Consider the following 16,971-nt stretch of genomic DNA (forward strand, 5'->3'; position numbering starts at 1 on the left):
AGATCTCGCGGCCACCAAAACAGACACCCTCCGTTCCCTGACTGCGCCTAGAAATTCTGTCCATAAAAATAATGAACAGAATCGGTGACAAAGGGCAGCCCTGGCGGAGTCCAACATGCACCGGGAACAGGTCTGACTTACTGCCGGCAATGCGAACCAAGCTCCTGCTCCGGTCATACAGGGAACGAACAGCCCGTAGCAACGAGCCCCGAACCCCATAATCCCGAAGCACCCCCCACAGGATGCCACGAGGGACACGGTCGAATGCCTTCTCCAGGTCCACAAAACACATATGGACTGGTTGGGCAAACTACTATGAACCCTCCACCACCCTAGTGAGGGTATAGAGCTGGTCCAGTGTTCCACGGCCAGGGCGAAAACCGCATTGCTCCTCCTGAATCCGAGGTTCGACTATCGGTCGGATTCTCCTTTCCAGTACCCTGGCATAGACTTTCCCAGGGAGGTTAAGGAGTGTGATCCCCCTATAGTTGGAACACAATCTCCGGTCCCCCTTCTTAAAAAGAGGGACCACCACCCCGGTCTGCCAGTCCAGAGGCACCGTTCCCGAACTCCACGCGATGCTGCAGAGGCGTGTCAGCCAAGACAGCCCCACAACATCCAGAGACTTGAGAAACTCGGGGCGGATCTCATCCACCCCCGGAGCCTTGCCACCGAGGAGTTTTTTGACTACCTCAGCAACTTCAGCCAGGGTAATGGACGAGTCCCCCTCCAAGTCCCCAGCCTCAGCTTCCTCTACGGAAGGCGTGTCGGAGGGATTGAGGAGATCCTCAAAGTACTCCTTCCACCGCCCGAGAACATCCTCAGCTGAGGTCAGCAGCGCACCACTTCCACTGTAAACAGTGTTCGTGGAACACCGCTTCCCCCCTCTGAGTCGCCGGACGGTTTGCCAGAATCTCTTTGAGGCCGACCGAAAGTCTTCCTCCATGGCCTCGCCGAACTCCTCCCAAGCCCGAGTTTTTGCCGCGGCGACTGCCAGAGCCGCGCTCCGTTTGGCCCGTCGGTACCTGTCAGCTGCTTCAGGAGTCCCATGAGCCAGCCAGGCCCGATAGAACTCCTTCTTCAGCTTGACGGCATCCCTTACTTCCGGTGTCCACCACCGTGTTCGGGGATTGCCGCCGCGACAGGCACCGGAGACCTTATGGCCGCAGCTCCGAACCGCCGCACCGACAATGGAGGAGCGGAACATAGTCCATTCGGACTCAATGTCCCCCACCTCCCTCGGGACCTGGTTGAAACTCTGTCGGAGGTGGGAGTTGAAGACCTCTCTGACAGGGGCCTCCGCCAAACGTTCCCAACAGACCCTCACTATGCGTTTGGGCCTGCCAGGTCTGTCCAGCTTTTTCCCCCGCCATCGAATCCAACTCACCACCAGGTGGTGATCAGTTGACAGCTCAGCCCCTCTCTTCACCCGAGTGTCCAAGACATATGGCCGAAGGTCAGAAGAAACGACTACAAAGTCGATCATCGACCTCCGACCTAGGGTGTCCTGGTGCCAAGTGCACTGGTGGACACCCTTATGCATGAACATGGTGTTCGTTATGGATAAACCGCGACTAGCACAGAAATCCAATAACAACTCACCGCTCGGGTTCAGATCAGGGAGGCCGTTCCTCCCAATCACGCCCCTCCAGGTATCACTGTCGCTGCCCACGTGGGCGTTAAAATCCCCCAGTAGAACGACAGAGTCCCCAGTGGGAGCGCTTTCCAGCATGCCCTCCAGGGACTCCAAGAAGGCCGGGTACTCTACACTGCCACTAGGCGCATAAGCACAAACGACAGTGAGAGACCGTTCCCTGACCCGAAGGCGTAGGGAGACGACCCTCTCATTCACCGGGGTAGACTCCAACACATGGCGGCTGAACTGGGGGGCTATTAATAAGCCCACACCAGCCCGCCGCCTCTCACCTTGGGCAACGCCAGAATAGTGGAGAGTCCACCCTCGATCGAGTAGAGTGGTTCCAGAACCCAAGCTGTGAGTGGAAGTGAGCCCGACTATATCTAGACGGTATCTCTCAACTTCCCGCAGTGGAAGTGAGCCCGACTATATCTAGACGGTATCTCTCAACTTCCCGCACCAGCTCAGGCTCCTTCCCCGCCAGTGAGGTGACATTCCAAGTCCCAAAAACCAGAGTTGGCGCCCGAGGTTTGGGTCGGCCGGGCACTCGGCCCCGACCACCGCCCAAATCACAATGCACCGGCCCCTTACGGTTTCTCCGGCAGGTGGTGAGCCCACCAAAGAGCGGCTCCACGTTGTGGCTTCGGGCTGAGCCCGGCCAGGCCCCGTGGGCATAGACCTGGCCACCAGGCGCTCGCATGCGAGCCCCCCCCCCCCCAGGCCTGGCTCCAGGGTGGGGCCCCGGTGACCCCATACCGGGCGGGGGTAAACGGACGCCTTGATTTTTTCGTCATAAGGGGTTTTTGAACCGCGCTTTGTCTCGTCTGTCATCCAGGACCTGTCTGCCATGGGAGACCCTACCAGGGGCATGTAGCCCCAGACAACATAGCTCCTGGACTCATTCAGGCACTCAAACCCCTCCACCACGATAAGGTGGCGGTTCACGGAGGAGTAAAAATAACATTTCATGTGTAATTACAAAGTGGTATAACTTTACCACACACACACACACACACACACACACACTGTCTGGGGTCACGGCAGGGCAGGGGAGCGCACACCCCGGGTGGGGCGCCAGTCCATCACAGGACGCCCCAGGCGGGACTCGAACCCCAGACCCACCGCACAGGAGACCCCGGCCAAACGTCACGTGCTTCGGCCATTGCGCAAATCAAATATCATGTGGGTTCTATTTGTATTTTTTTTAGGCTTGTTACCTGGTGGGATTTTCATGTTGCGATTCATGGTGAGGAAATGATGTTTTAATCAAGTACACAGTCACAGTATTAGCTCACACTTCTTTTTTACTCCTGTATATTATCACACGTCCTGTGCGAAAAGCAACAGACAGACAGCTGTTCAAGCAGGGAAACGTTATGCGTGTTGTGACGTGTTAATGGTGATTTAAGAACCTTTAGTCAATAAATCTGGACCGAAAATGAATAAAATAAATGTAAAGAAAGTCTGAAGCCAGAGAATTACAGTATTTGCCCTGTAAACAGACACGGCGGTCGGAACCTTTCTTACCACACGTTTCCCCCCGGAAACAAAAACAAGGCGGGAACCGGAAGAAGAGGGGCGAGGCGACATGGCGCGATCGGTAAAGGTAGAGCGAGCTTTTGATGAAGTGAAAAACTGATTTACCGAAGTGCTTAAAGCGGAACATTAAACCACAAAATACACATTTCACACACCGCTCGCTTGGTTGTTTTTGTTTGTTGCTGGTACATTTTCGGAATGTTTGCGGTTTTATTAGCAAGTAAAGCAGTATCATATTTTTTAGTTTCCCAAATATTTCTAATTCATACAGAGATGTACCTTCTTCTTCTGTCGTTATTGTTGCAGTCATTTTTTTCTTTCCATTTGGACATCTGCTTTTGTGTGTAAGTGTATGTATTCTAATTCTGTGTGTGTGTTGGGGTGGCTAGAGTGTAACGGCCCTGCTGTCCTGCAGGCGGCGCTCGTCCTCTGCATGGACGTGGGTTTCTCCATGAGCGACTCAGCTCCCGGACTGCAGTCATCCTTTGAAGAGGCCAAGAAGGTCATCCGGAAGTTTGTCCAGCGGCAGGTGATGATGGGTCCGCTCTGTCCTGGATCCCGTCCTGCTGCGCTGAACTTTCTTCACAAACCTGTGTGTGTCGCTCCTGTAGGTGTTTGCAGAGAACAAGGATGAGCTGGGCCTCGTCCTCTTTGGCAGCGACGGCACAAAGAACCCGTTGGCCGACGGCGGACAGTACCAGAACATCTGTGTGCATCGACACTTGATGATCCCCGACTTTGAGCTCCTCAAGGAGATCCAGAATGACGTGCAGCCCGGCAGCAAGCAGGCCGACTGTATCCTCCTCGCCCTTTTTATTCCACCACTTTGAGTTTTCCACAGTAAAGCTTTGACAGTGTTTGCAGCTGTCTTCACCCCTGTGCTTGTGAAGCGGCGGTCTGCTATGTGTGCTTCTCATTGCAGAAAAATAAACGTGTATACAGACACGCAGTGAAACTATAATAGGGGCCAGCAGGTGGCATAGTGGTTAGAGCTTCTGCCTGGCACTCAAGGGACTAGGGTTCAAATCTCCCCTCCTGAGTAGTGTCCTTGATCAAGGTATTTGCACTGAACTGATATAGTGAATATTAAATATGTAAGTCAGACAGATGAATTAATAATAACAATAAAAAGCTCTAGTGGGCGGGACACAGTGGGTTTGACCAGGTCCTGCTCTCTGGCAGACCTGGGGTTCGAGTCCCGCTTGGGGTGCCTTGCGACGGACTGGCGTCCCGTCCTGGGTGTGTCCCCTCCCCCTCCGGCCTTGCGCCGTGTGTTGCCGGGTTAGGCTCCAGCTCCCCGCGACCCCGTATGGGACAAGCGGTTTCAGATGATGTGTGTGCGTGTGAGCTCTAGTAGAAGGAATTGATGGAACATGTTGCCTAGTCAGACTTTGCCATCTCTGCTGGACCTGGCAGCTTATTGAGCCTCCTGTTAGCAGAGAGCCGTGATTGGCTATTTCCTGTGCGACTCTTGTTAAACAAACTGAACTGATTGGTTAGATGACTTAACCGCACCCCCAGGGCTGGATGCTCTCGTCGTTTGCATGGACCTTTTGCAGAAGGAGACACTGTGAGACCTTGTAGAAAGTGACTGGAATTGACCTTGAAGGGACTGTGTTGTCCTTGTTAAAATGACCGTGTGTGCATGATTCCTTCGCAGTGGCAAGAAGTACGAGCGGCTTAACATCGCCATGCTCACTGACTTGCAGTCTCCGGTCAGCGATGACCAGCTGGACACCATCATCAGGAATTTGAAGAGAGCTGGAATCACCTTGCAGTTCTTGTATGTCCTCTTTGACGTATGTTTACTGCTTTCTGTGTGTCATATCTCTCTGTGTTATTGGTCAGTTAGGTTCTGGTTTCCTCGGCAATGTATGGGGCAGCTGGTAGCACAGTGCGTAGAGCCTTTGGACCTAAAGGTCACAGGTTCAAATGTCACCTCAGGCTGTAGTACCCACATAAACAAGGCATTTACCCTAAATTGCTCCAGTAAAATTATCCAGATGTATAATTGGTTAAATAATTATAGGCAGCTTAACATTGTAAATCACTTTTGAGGAAAGCATCAGCTAAATTAATAAATGTAAATGTATATGAGCACCATGACATCATCTGACATTTACACTGAATCCCTGCAGGGGGTCCTACCTGGGTTTCCCTGTGAATCTCACTCACTCTTTCCTTTCAGTAATTTTATGGTGTTACAATCATCACCTCTTTTGTAAGTGGTTATACGTGGCTCATTTTGATCTTTGTGTCCTCTAGTTTGCCCTTCCCTGTGGATGTTGAGCAGAGTGGCATGGGGGGTGATGAAGCTGGGGGGGATGGACCAGGTTCCAAACCTCTCCCACATGGAGGAAAGGGGCTGACCAGAGAACAGCAGCAGGGACTGAAGTTGGTGCGGCAAATCATGACTTCGATGGAGGAAGAGGAAGGCTTGGAGGAGGTCTACACCTTCAGGTAAGGATCATCTGGTCTTAAGGTAACAAGGCACAAGTGGAAATGATTTCTAGAACCAGTACGCAAGGATCTGTTCCTTTGCCTGCAGTTCCGCCATCGAGAGGCTCTCCATCTTCAAGCGGATTGAGCGGCGACCCATGGCTTGGCCATGCCAGCTGACCATTGGCAGCGCCCTGTCAATCCGCATTGTGGGCTACAAAGCGGTGTGTTTCTGCTGCGGTGTGTGAGGTATGTCGGACAGTGGGTTGAACCTGATGCGAGTCCCATTTCACTCAGGTGCTGCTGTTGCTCTTAGGTGACAGAAGAGAGAATCAAGAAGACCTGGACTGTTGTGGATGCTCAGTCTCACAAGAGGGACGATGTGAAGAGGGACACAGTTTACTGCCTGAACGATGACAACGAGACCGAGGTGACCAAAGATGACACCATTCAGGGTACGATGACTGAGATTATGAACAGAGTTGGCTCCAAATAGTCAACAGGAAAAGAAAAGGCAGAGTGGATGGTAACATGGAGCTACTCCTCAGGGTTTAGCTGAGTTTAACTGGGTTTAGTTTAGGACTGTAAACGGTACATGTGGGTAAAGGAGCTCTAATTTTGTTCACAGTGAAGAAGAAACAGAAATAGTAGTACATTTACTGCCTTTTTAACCTGCCTCTCTGCTGTGTGCAGGGTTCCGCTATGGCAGCGACATCGTGCCCTTTTCCAAGGTGGACCAGGAGCAGATGAAGTACAAGTCTGAGGGAAAGAGCTTCGCTGTGCTGGGCTTCACAAAGCAGAGTCTGGTACTGCAGCTCCTCAAAGTGGCGAACCAGCAGATACCGCAGTAACACCATGGTGACATCAGTGACATCACATTTATTCACTTAGCAGATGCTTTTCTTTAAAGCAACTTACAATGGATACTATGTAGTGTTACTAGCCCACACACCTTATTCACCACAGTGATTTACACTGCTAGATACACTACTTATACTGGGTCACTCATCCATACACCAGTGGAACACACACACACTCTCTGTCACTTGCACACTATGGGTGAACCTAAACAGCATGTCTTTGGACTACGGGAGGAAACCCACACAGACACAGGGGAGAACATGCAAACTCCACACAGACTCAGCAGGGATCGAACCCATGTCCTCTCGCACTACCAGGCACTGTGAGATAGCAGCGCTACTCGCTGTGCCACCCGACATCGCAGTGACCAGATGTCGCATCACCAGACATCGCAGTGAACAAATTCCTCTGTGTTATTTGAGAAGTGTCCCAAAGTTTAGAGAAGATCCTTCAGCGATACAATTAACCTTTTTTCTCGTTTACTTTGAAACCTTGACAGATTCAGCGGCATCAGTTCATGGGCTCTCAGGTCGTCAAGGTGTTTGCTGCTAAAGATGATGAGGTAAGAATCGCATCACACAGGAAGTGCTCCATTCAGCCTGCTGCTTGTACCGCTGTTCACGCCTGTCCCTGTGTCTCTGTGAGCAGCATGCGGCCGTCGCTCTGTCGGCCCTCATCCGGGCGCTGCACGAACTGGAGATGGTGGCCATTGTCCGCTACGCATATGACCGGCGCAGCAACCCGCAGGTGGGAGCTGCCTTCCCCTGCATCAAGGAGAAGTACGAGGTGAGTGGAATATGGGTGTAGCCCACCCACTCAATTCTGATGTTTTTTTTTTTTCTTTAAATATTACTAGCATGGGAGGTGAATTGGTGGGGTCTACAACACAACTTTGGGATGCGTGTACTGTCGCTCCCCCAATTTCGGGGTATGGCTCTCGCTAGGGTGAGGAGAGGCCCAGTTAGCGTCGTGCAGCTATACTGTTATACTACAGTGAGTACAAACCTCCCATGCGTCACACACAGCAACCTCAGCCCCGCCTTCCTTTCCCCAAAAAAACATTCACACCCACACAGGGACTGTCACAACAGGTGAAATAAACCCAACAAACATTTAATATAAAACCTCCACACAAATAAACATTATTCACACCACCAAAGAAAACAAACACGTTTTTTCCTTATATGACTCAGTCTGTGGTACCGTCGTCTGGTTGGCGCGCTTTTTTAGTCTGGCGCTCCTTGTCCACCACCGAGGGAAATTCCCGCCGTTACTCACGGTTTTCGTGCGGTGCAGGAAACCGACAGCGACCTGTCCTCACATCCACCCTCTCTTCAGCGAGGGTGGAACGATGATGGCGAGTCCTGGCGACACTCTCTCAGTCGTGCTGGCCAAACCCTAACACTTCCACTCCCCAACTCCGAAAAAAAACTCGGTGCAAACGCGGTGTCTCCCACACGTGCTCCGTTCCCCCTCTTTCCCTTAAACTACTCCAAAACTAACTGACTGCCCGCCGGCTGGTTGTGTTGCTCGCGCCGTTTTTTTTCCCCAAAGCACCCGGGCGAGAACGAACCCAAACCGCTTGCTCTCCTCGCCCGGTCTCCAAAAAAAAATCTCCCCACGCGGTCTGCCAACTCTCTTCCTCCTCCGTCTTCTTCCCCTTCTCCCCCGGAACATCCCGCCCCACAAGGTCGCAAGCACTTTCCCCACCAGCACTTATTGGGCAGTCCCTAAATGACATCTCTCCCACCAACAAACACCAAAGAAAACGCACAATACAGGAACAACAAAAAAACGTCATGTTGCAAAACCATAACCCCCTGCATATTTATATAACCATTTTCCACCCCAAACATCCAACCACACATGTGAACAAACTGTGTGGGGGCTACATGGGGAACATGAGGGCCATGTTAGAGTGCGAGAGCAAGGGAGGGTGACGGCGTCTGTTCCACCGCTCTTAATACGACTCTTATTAATGTCGCTGTCAGTGCCACTTTTAATAAGACCTCTAATATCTTGTTTGCTGGGAAATAACTGTGGGCTGTTCTGAGGGACTGTTGTAAACTGATGTACAACTGTAGGATTCAACATGTCACCTGCGGTCATGCTGTGTGGACACTGTAAGGATGTTGTCTGTAATTGTGTCTATAGTTCCGCCCCTGTCCTCTGTCCCCTCAGTGTCTGCTGTACGTCCAGCTGCCCTTTGCGGAGGACCTCAGGTTCTTCAGCTTCCCATCCTTGGAGAACAACAAGAAGTTTACTGCCTCTGGTGTGTTTTTCAGCGTGCTCCGTGCGTACACGCACACTCTACATCAGACGGTTTTCCGTTGTTGTGTTGAAGGCCTTTCTGCTCTGTTCCAGCTGAGCAGCTATCCGCAGTTGACTCCCTCATCGACTCCATGATGCTGATGGAGGAGGATGGTGGAGAGCCACAGGACATCTTCAAGGTCAATCATATCCCCAACCCGCAATTCCAAAGGCTCTTCCAGGTACATGAGTGGTGCCCCCCTCTGGGTGTCTTGCTCATTTGGTAGAGCCTGAGTAGAGGGTGATAACCCCCCTCCCTCCTCTTCCTCTCTCTTGGGCTCCAGTGTTTGCAGCACCGGGCCCTAAACCCCAATGCTCCTCTGCCTGCAATGGAGCCCTGGCTTCAGGCGATGCTAGAGCGCCCTCAGGTAGTCACAGCACGCTGCCGCACCCAGCTGCAGGAGGTCAGGAAGAGGTTTCCACTCACTGAGGTTGTACACAAAAAAGAGCAGAAGACCAGTGCAGATGTGTTTGGGAAGGGGTAGGTCTGCAGTGTGTAGTTACTGTATCCAACACACATGCACACAGCAGTGTGTAGTTATTATTGTCCACGCTGGTCTTTGTTGTGTCTCAGGAATGCCGAGGAGCCAGAGGCAAAAAAATCACGAGAGGATGAAGAGGACGAGTTCAGCGTTGCAGGCATTGCTCAAGGCGTCACTGCGGTGCGTCTCTACCGGCACATGGTTCGAATGGCTTGTGGAAGCTGGCTGGCCCCACCGCTGTGTCACATTGTTGTTCCTGTTTCCATGGTGACTCTAGTGGGGGTCTGCACTACAGCTCTAACAGCCCATCTGTCCTCCAGGTGGGCAGCGTGAACCCCGACAAGGACTTCCGTGCACTCGTCCGCCAGAAGAGCATCCCCTTTGGCCAGGGTAGGTACCACAGCTGGGTTTGCTGTTACCCTGGTAAGTGCCACAGCGAAGCAGGTCACTTGGAGCTGTTACAGGCAGATGGTAGATGGGTGGACAGACATTTTGCCTCCAGCACACTGAGCTTTTAGGGGCCACAATCTTACTGTTCTTTTCTGTGGCTCAATTACAGCCCATATTGTGCTCAGTTAACACACTGGAGACTCATCCTGCAGTCTGGGCAGAAAAGGGTCACACTGTGAGTTGCACAGCAGGGGGCGTAGTGTTTAGAGCTCCCTCAAAAGGGCCTGGGTTAGAGTATCATTCCTTGCTGTAGTACCCATGACCAAGGTACTTACCATCAACTAGACAGTAGAAATTACCCTGGTGCATCTAAGTAAATCAGGGTAAGTAGCTTAATGGATAGCTAGTAGCATAGTGATTGGAGCTACTACCTTTGGATCCAAAGGTCGCAGGTTTGATTCCCACTTCTGGCTGCCCTTCTCTTGAATAAGGGTGCTCTGGGCTGCCCTCGTACTGGTAGGTACATTTCTGTACTGTGGTCACTGTCAAGTCAGAGCAGGGACTTTTTCTGTTAAAACCAAAGAACCTTCCAGCATTCAGACCTTATTTCCTCTAAAAATGTTTCTGCTGGTTTGTGCTCCACTCAGTCTGCCAGGAGCTCACCTGTCGCATGGAGCAGCTACTCGGCACCAAGAACCCACACTACTACTCCAAGTGCATCTGCAGTATCCGTGCCTTCAGGGAGGAGTCGGTGAAGGTGAGAACTGTCTGCTAAACTGCCACCAGGCGGCGCACGTCGCAGACCGCTAAGGCAAAAGTGAGCTTTAGAAAAAGTTCCAGTCGCTTGTAGCCCACATGAGCAGGAACCCAGGGACACATCATTGTGCTAAGCTATGGTTCGCAGCCTGCATCCACAGAGCTGCACCACCCAGGAGATGGTTAACAAAAGCACTCTGTGTGATGGCGGCAGGTTGGAAACGCTGAATTCTTCAACAGCTATCTGCAGTCCTTGAAGAGAAGTGTTCCAGATCGAGGCCTTCAGTATTTCTGGGATTCCCTGGTCCACGGTGAGACAAACATTCAGGCGTAGCAGTGGTGTGTGTGTGAGAGAGAGTAAGAGAGGGACAGATAGTGTTCCTGTTTGTTCGCAGATGGAGTTATGCTGATCAGTAAAGACGAAGTGGAAGGAAGCACCGTGACCAAAGAGGAGTCCAGTCAGGTAACCATACCGCGGAACAGAGTGCAGCCAAATACAAGCGGCAGAGGTGTGTGCGTGTCTGTTACAGGTGGTGGGGGATGGGTCATACAGCTTAGCTGGAAGAAGCCACTCCACTTTGGAATCTATGGTGACTAGATGTGTCCTCTCTGCAGTTCATGACCACCGCGGAGAAGGTTGAGGCTGCTGCCCCAGTGGATGAAGAGGACACTGGAGACGTGGACGACCTGGTGGGTGGTGTACGCAGCATCCTGCTGTCTGTCCCTCTGCTAGGTGGACAGGACACTTTGTCAATCTTTCGCTTACTTTTGCTTTCCTCTTGCACTGCAGCTCGACATGATGTGAAGAACAGCCTGGTGGCGCTACAGGGGCTAAAGGAGCGAAGGATTTTGCTCACGGTTCAGTCGGTACAGAAAGTCAGTGGCGAATCGCTGTCTTCAGACTGAGCCCTGCGGTTTATTTTACAAATGCTATTCTGAGACTGTGGCTTTTATACATAAAAGACCAAAAATAAAGCATTTTTCAATGACATATGAAAGTGTTTATTCAAGCAGAAGCACAGTATTGAAGGGTAAGAATGTCTGACAGCTGTTGGTCTGCTGAGCAGACCGTTACCTCAGTGTGTCAAGTTCACTCCAAAGTGTTTAACGTCGTTTTGGACAATTTCACAGTGTTTCCTGTTACGGGCAAGAATTACACGGCGGCACAGAGCCAATGTGGCGTGGTGTCTGCATCCTGTGAACTCTTCACAGTGAGCTCGTCGGCTGGGCGCTACCATCCTCTCGTCGGTTTCCACGTGTCCACGACGATTCCCTTGGAGTGGACGAAGTACACGGGGTGCATGGCAGCCGTGGCACACGCCTGGGAACAGACAGCCTTTGGCTATTACTGCACCATTAAAGGGGAACAACGCAGCCCCCCTGGGGTGAAAGTGTGTAAACATAGCAGCAGTGTACTTACGTGGTAAGGAATGAGACTGAGAGTAGAACCCAAAGGGAACTTGCTGCAGTCGAGGTTCCCAGAGATGGGTTCGATCCTGCCGTGCTCCTGGGTCATAGAGAGCAGTCTAGGGAAAGAAATGAATACATGTAAATCAGTTCTATCAGACACTTTTCTCCAAAGCGACATACATCTTATGGAAAATGTGTGTTCATTACTTGAGGAGAAAGCGACACTTAGATGCAGACACGTGATTCTTAAGTACAGTTAGTTTCTTTCTGCCATATGAACCAATGTTTATCACATGAGTAGCTGCATAAAACTCAGAATATCGACGATTCCTGATCACCTTCCTACTATTTTTCTTTTTTTGAGATACAAACATTTACATACGTTACAGGAGTAGCTGTGTAAAGGTTTATCTGGGCATCGTCTTAAAGTTACGGTGCATGAACATTTACACCTTAAATGACCTTAAGAGATGATGGGCGAAGTGAGCCTGGAAGAGGTGAGTTTTTTAGACCCTTTTTAAATGCGGACAAAGATTCAGCAGTTCTGAGTGAGAGGGGGAGGTCATTCCACCACAATGGTGCCAGAACCGAGAACCTCCATGCTTTACCTTTTGTGCATGGGACCATCAAGCAGGCAGATGTGTAAGAGCATAGCGGTCTGGTTGGGGTGTAACAGATGATTGAGTCTTGTAGATATATGGGAGCAGTTCTACTGATGCTTTTGTAGGCCATAACCAGGGTCTTATTTGTAAGAAGTAGTAAGATGTATGAGCAGGAGTGAAGAAGTCGAGAGCTGCGGCGCTTACCTGAGCTCTGGGTGCCCTTCAATTACAGCATAGCCGCTGGGGAGCCGACCATGACCATCGAGGCTCAGCGCGGTCCAACCGCAGTCCACCAGCAGCTCGTTGCGGTGGGGGTAGTGCCCGATGACGCGGGTCAGCACTCGGACCGCCACGTTGTCCAGAGAACACGAGCCGATGAGTGACTGCTGCACATCTGCAACAAACACGTGCCACTCAGTGTGATGTTTACACAAGGTCTGTACTGACCTTTTTGGACTGACTGGTTACAAACACTGATTTAAAAACATGTCTGTAAGCTGTACATGAACTGTAATGAACGTGTCAAACGAATGAGAGGCAAATGATATAAATTCTGTGCTCTGTTACACTAATTCTACTGATTCTAATTACTGGCATTCATAAGGAAGGGCCTAAAAGGGGGAGGGGCCTTCAAAACCAGCCAGCAGCACACAGAAGGGAAATCAGTACCTGTACTGATTGACCACAAACTTTTTCCCCCACACACTACACAGCGCTAAGCTCACCGTAGAAGACATAGTTCCCAGGATGCACTTCACTAAGCAGAGCCATGTCTGGCACAGGGTGGCTGCAGGATGGGGTGGAGCCGATGCTGCACTTGGGGCCGTCGATGCCAGAGGCCTTCAGCCTTGGAGGGAGAACCCGAGAGGAAACGCTCGCCGTTAGCGTGTCCTAAATAACCTCAAACTACAGGTACTGCGTATGAATTTAAACAAAATTAAAAATGTCTTTGAACTAAATAGCGGAAAAGATACAAATGAGATGTGCTTTACTTCTCCATGAATTGCAGAATCAGCCTGGTGGTTTTTTGGGCGACGGCCTTAATTTGCTCCGCTCCCGAGCAGCTATAGGTGTTTCCGCAGTGGGCGTAGACACCCGTGAGCTCCACCCCTTCGCTCTGCCAGATCTCCTGGGCTAATAACAGAGCCTCTGGTCCCGAGTGCAGAACTCCAGCTGCAAAAAATGGGAGGAGCGTTGACAAAACATCCATGCAGACATGTGGCGTAATGTGGTCCCCAAAGGGGTCCAAAGTGCCAACCGTTGTCCGCACCTCTCCCGTTGTCGCAGTCGACTTTGAGCCACACCTGCCACGTCTTGCCCCCCAATAGGGGGCGCTTTCTGAGCACCTGCAGGGCAGCAGCATTGTCAATGAGCACGTGGAAGAGGGAGAGCTGTTCCGAGAGCTGGGCGCAGCGCTCCACCTTGTCCGGGGCCAGAGGGTACGCGTAGAGGATGTCGTCAAAGCCGTGCTCAGCAAAGAACGCGGCCTCTGCCACGGTGGACACGGCGACGCAGCGGCGAGAGCCGCCGGTCATGATGTCACCGCACTCGCTGCTCAGAGGAGGAGAGGAGCATTAGAATGGACAGTAGCTGCACCTGCCTCCGCAAAGGTACACGTCCCCACACTGTCACCGCGGACCTTAAACACTCCACACATGGCTGAGCAAACAAGAGGAAGAGCTGAGGTGCGCCGCGTTTACGACGTTTTACAAGGTTAAACCGCTTTACGCTGTTTTATGCGTCTTCATGTGAGGCCGCAGCTGGGCTCCGATGCTCCGGAAGCGCTCCTGCATCCCCCTCGCGTTCTCCTTCACCTTGTCCAGGTCGACCAAGAAGGCAGGGGTGCAGAGGTCGCTGACGCGTCTGCTCATCATAGCGGCTCTGAAGGACGGGAGTTCACTGTCAGCGGTGTGACTGCCTCCACCAGCTGGACCTCGTTCATCTCACCTGCTTCAGGTAAAGAGCCTGGGAGTAACAGTCTCTGTACGCCATGAGTGTGGAAACATTTTACATGTACATGTATTCATTCAGTAGACACTTGGATAGACGCGTGATTCTAAAGTAGTTAGTTACTTTCCAACATACGAACATCACACAAGTAGCTACATAAAGGGTTATCCATTATTCAAGAGTTCTAATTACAAAATTATCGAGCAAAAACATTAACATCCAGGGAAAAGTCCTGAAAGAGGAGAGTTTTGAGACCCTTCTTTAATGTAAAGAGATTCAGCAGTTCTGAGCGAAAGGGGGAGCTCATTCCACCGCACTGGACACCAGCACAGTGAATGAGGAGCGCTGCCGTCTCACAGCGCCTGGGTGGTGCCAAAGGGCGTGGGTTCGATCCCCACTCAGTCTGTGTGGGTTTCCTCTGGGTGCTCTGGTTTCCTCCCACACCTCAAAGATATGCTGATCACCCATTTTATGTGTGTGAGAGAGAGCGTGCGCGCGCGCAAGAGCAGTGTACACTACTTGGGTTGGGTTACTGATCCATACTAGTAGTGAACACACTTTCCCTCTTATTTACACAACAAGTCTTATCAGCTGATGAAAACGACTTACAGTGTTAAGATATATATATAATAATTTTATGTATTTTTTTTAACTGGAGCAGTTTGTGTAGAGCTCAAGGACGACAGCCAGAGGTGAGATGGAGTCACTACGCTACTAATACTAGCAGTTAAAAAAAAAAAAAAAAAAAAAAAAAAAAAAAAGAAAAAAAAAGTTACCCTGCCCGGCTGGTAAAGAACTTCTTAAGTAATGACAACTAAGAAGTAAGTGCGCGGCGGTCTGACTCTGAGTTAGTAACACTACACTTTCAGAGCCGCTAAACATACAGGATACAAAAAGTTGTAGTACAAACATGGCAACAGGAAAAGGGAAAATGAGTCTTTTCATTCGTGTACAAATAGAGGAATTCAGGGCGAAATAAACTAAGCCGATAAATTTTCGTACCTTTTGCGCCGAGCGGCCCGAACCGGACAGAACTGGACCGAACCGGACTTGAGTGCGGATGGTGCGTCGGGCGGCTCATAAAGAGCGAAACGCGTTTCGGAATTAAAGAACTTTGAAAGGTTCGGATACACACACACACACACACACGAGATACTATGCAGCACGCACGGTACTGGGTGTATAAAAGTGTTGGGCCACCCAGGAAAACCGTTTTTGAAGCTTTTTCTGTGTTTGTTTGCTCCCGAAATGTTGCGTAACAATAGAAGTAGCAAGAAACAACAACAACAACAACAACAACAACATCACTTGTTGTTTTGCAAGAACCTACTCACACTACTGTACTGGTGTGTTCTTGTGAGACTAGAGGCTACAGGTGCGGATCACAAACCTGAGCGAATTTGCAGCACAGCTCCTCGCTGAAAGGGACGCAGCGGCGTGTCCTGAAGCGGCCGCTTGTGCGCAGAGTGTCACTCACCGCCGGACACGCACGGTCACGGTGCTTGTTGTGGACTGTGGAGGAGAGCCGTGCGATTGACCGAACACGCACACGCACTTGGACGGGCGGTAAAGTGCCACCGAAGCGAACTGTGACGAGGCCCCAGCGGCCCAGCGTAGCGCTTATAACACAAGTTACAGCTACTGACTTTTGGACGGCCAAAGGTCACAGGTTCGACTCCCGCCTCCTCCGCTCCGGCTGTGCTGTCGGACCCTCGACTCGCGGAAGGTACTTGACTTGCCCTCACTGACTCGGTAGCTCCGCAAGCGAACGAATGAGTCGATAACGCCGGTAGGTAGGGTTCGGCTAAAGTAAAGAACGAATCGAATGTCGCGCGTGACCTGCCTGGTGACCTGCTCACAGGTGAGTGAGCGTGGAAGGCGCCGGAGGAGGAGCCCCCGGAAAGAAGGTGACTCGCGGGAGACGCCATCTTACCGCTCGCTTCCTAAAGCTGCACGGACAGAAGCGAGAAGGGATGGATGGGCTCAAGCGCAGCATGATGATGTGGCGCCAAAGGACACACTTCGGGTGAACAAGCGCGAAAGAAAGAGCAGATTCTGCTTCCTGCCCGATGCCGGTTACGTGATTCACATCATGCGTTTGCAACCGCGAGGCACCGAACGGATCCCCGGCTGGTTGGGAAGGTGCAAATCTGCTTCCTGTACTGTTTCGGCGTTGCGCTATTCAAGTGCACTTGGCCTTTCCTGTGTTTTTTCTTTTCATTTGCACCCAATTGGCCCAATAGAATGGAAGCGAAGCCCCCCGACGCCCGCCGGCCGTTTTACTGACGAACGAAGGCGTCCTTGCGCTCTCGCACTGTACTGCGCGCTGCGAACGACAGCCAACGCCCCTCCCTCCGTGACCGGCGCTCCCCGTTCGACTCTCGGGCTCCGATCAGCCCTGCTTGGTGCGCGTTCATGCCACGCTAAGTAACGGTGCAGCAGGTGGTGGGCGAGAGAGCAGCGACGCCATTCCGGGCTGGGGAAGAAGAGGGAGAGCACGGCTGCGCGCTGGCGTTCGACTCCCGCGGCAGGAAAATGTCGGCTTCGAACGGGCCTCGGGTGGGCGGAGCCCGGAGCATCACGCTCTGCGCACGTT

The 16,971-nt window shown here is 51.6% G+C and overlaps 2 protein-coding genes across 6 annotated transcripts; one reads left to right on the top strand and one right to left on the bottom strand.

Annotated features, from left to right (window-relative positions):
• Positions 1–3,199: 3,199 nt before the first annotated feature.
• On the top strand, positions 3,200–11,402 carry LOC108929540 (X-ray repair complementing defective repair in Chinese hamster cells 5). Of its 2 annotated transcripts, none has more exons than XM_018744152.1 (21): positions 3,200–3,242; positions 3,591–3,704; positions 3,787–3,970; positions 4,697–4,745; positions 4,836–4,958; positions 5,441–5,635; positions 5,724–5,838; positions 5,931–6,069; positions 6,308–6,420; positions 6,975–7,037; positions 7,124–7,261; positions 8,657–8,747; positions 8,840–8,967; positions 9,070–9,266; positions 9,360–9,447; positions 9,588–9,657; positions 10,305–10,414; positions 10,628–10,724; positions 10,809–10,876; positions 11,029–11,103; positions 11,204–11,402. In XM_018744152.1, the coding sequence occupies exons 1-21, from the start codon at positions 3,225–3,227 to the stop codon at positions 11,216–11,218; spliced, it is 2,190 nt and encodes a 729-aa protein (XP_018599668.1). In that variant the 5' UTR covers positions 3,200–3,224; the 3' UTR covers positions 11,219–11,402. The 2 variants fall into 2 exon arrangements, with proteins under 2 accessions (XP_018599668.1, XP_018599677.1); XM_018744161.1 differs by having other exon boundaries at positions 3,201–3,236.
• An 11-nt stretch (positions 11,403–11,413) lies between these two features.
• Positions 11,414–16,938, bottom strand: LOC108929550 (D-threo-3-hydroxyaspartate dehydratase). 4 transcript variants are annotated; one of them, XM_018744174.2, is made up of 8 exons: positions 15,766–16,938; positions 14,154–14,306; positions 13,696–13,976; positions 13,418–13,598; positions 13,151–13,272; positions 12,630–12,819; positions 11,834–11,939; positions 11,414–11,734 (listed from the first exon to the last, which is right to left on the bottom strand). In XM_018744174.2, the coding sequence occupies exons 2-8, from the start codon at positions 14,297–14,299 to the stop codon at positions 11,645–11,647; spliced, it is 1,116 nt and encodes a 371-aa protein (XP_018599690.1). In that variant the 5' UTR covers positions 14,300–14,306; positions 15,766–16,938; the 3' UTR covers positions 11,414–11,644. The 4 variants fall into 4 exon arrangements, with proteins under 4 accessions (XP_018599690.1, XP_018599721.1, XP_018599714.1 ...); XM_018744205.2 differs by lacking the exon at positions 15,766–16,938 and adding an exon at positions 15,378–15,692; XM_018744198.2 differs by lacking the exon at positions 15,766–16,938 and adding an exon at positions 15,378–15,692 and having other exon boundaries at positions 14,154–14,372.
• Between the last annotated feature and the right edge of the window lie 33 nt (positions 16,939–16,971).

This window comes from Scleropages formosus, chromosome 12 (assembly GCF_900964775.1).
Source record: "Scleropages formosus chromosome 12, fSclFor1.1, whole genome shotgun sequence".
NCBI lineage: Eukaryota > Metazoa > Chordata > Actinopteri > Osteoglossiformes > Osteoglossidae > Scleropages > Scleropages formosus.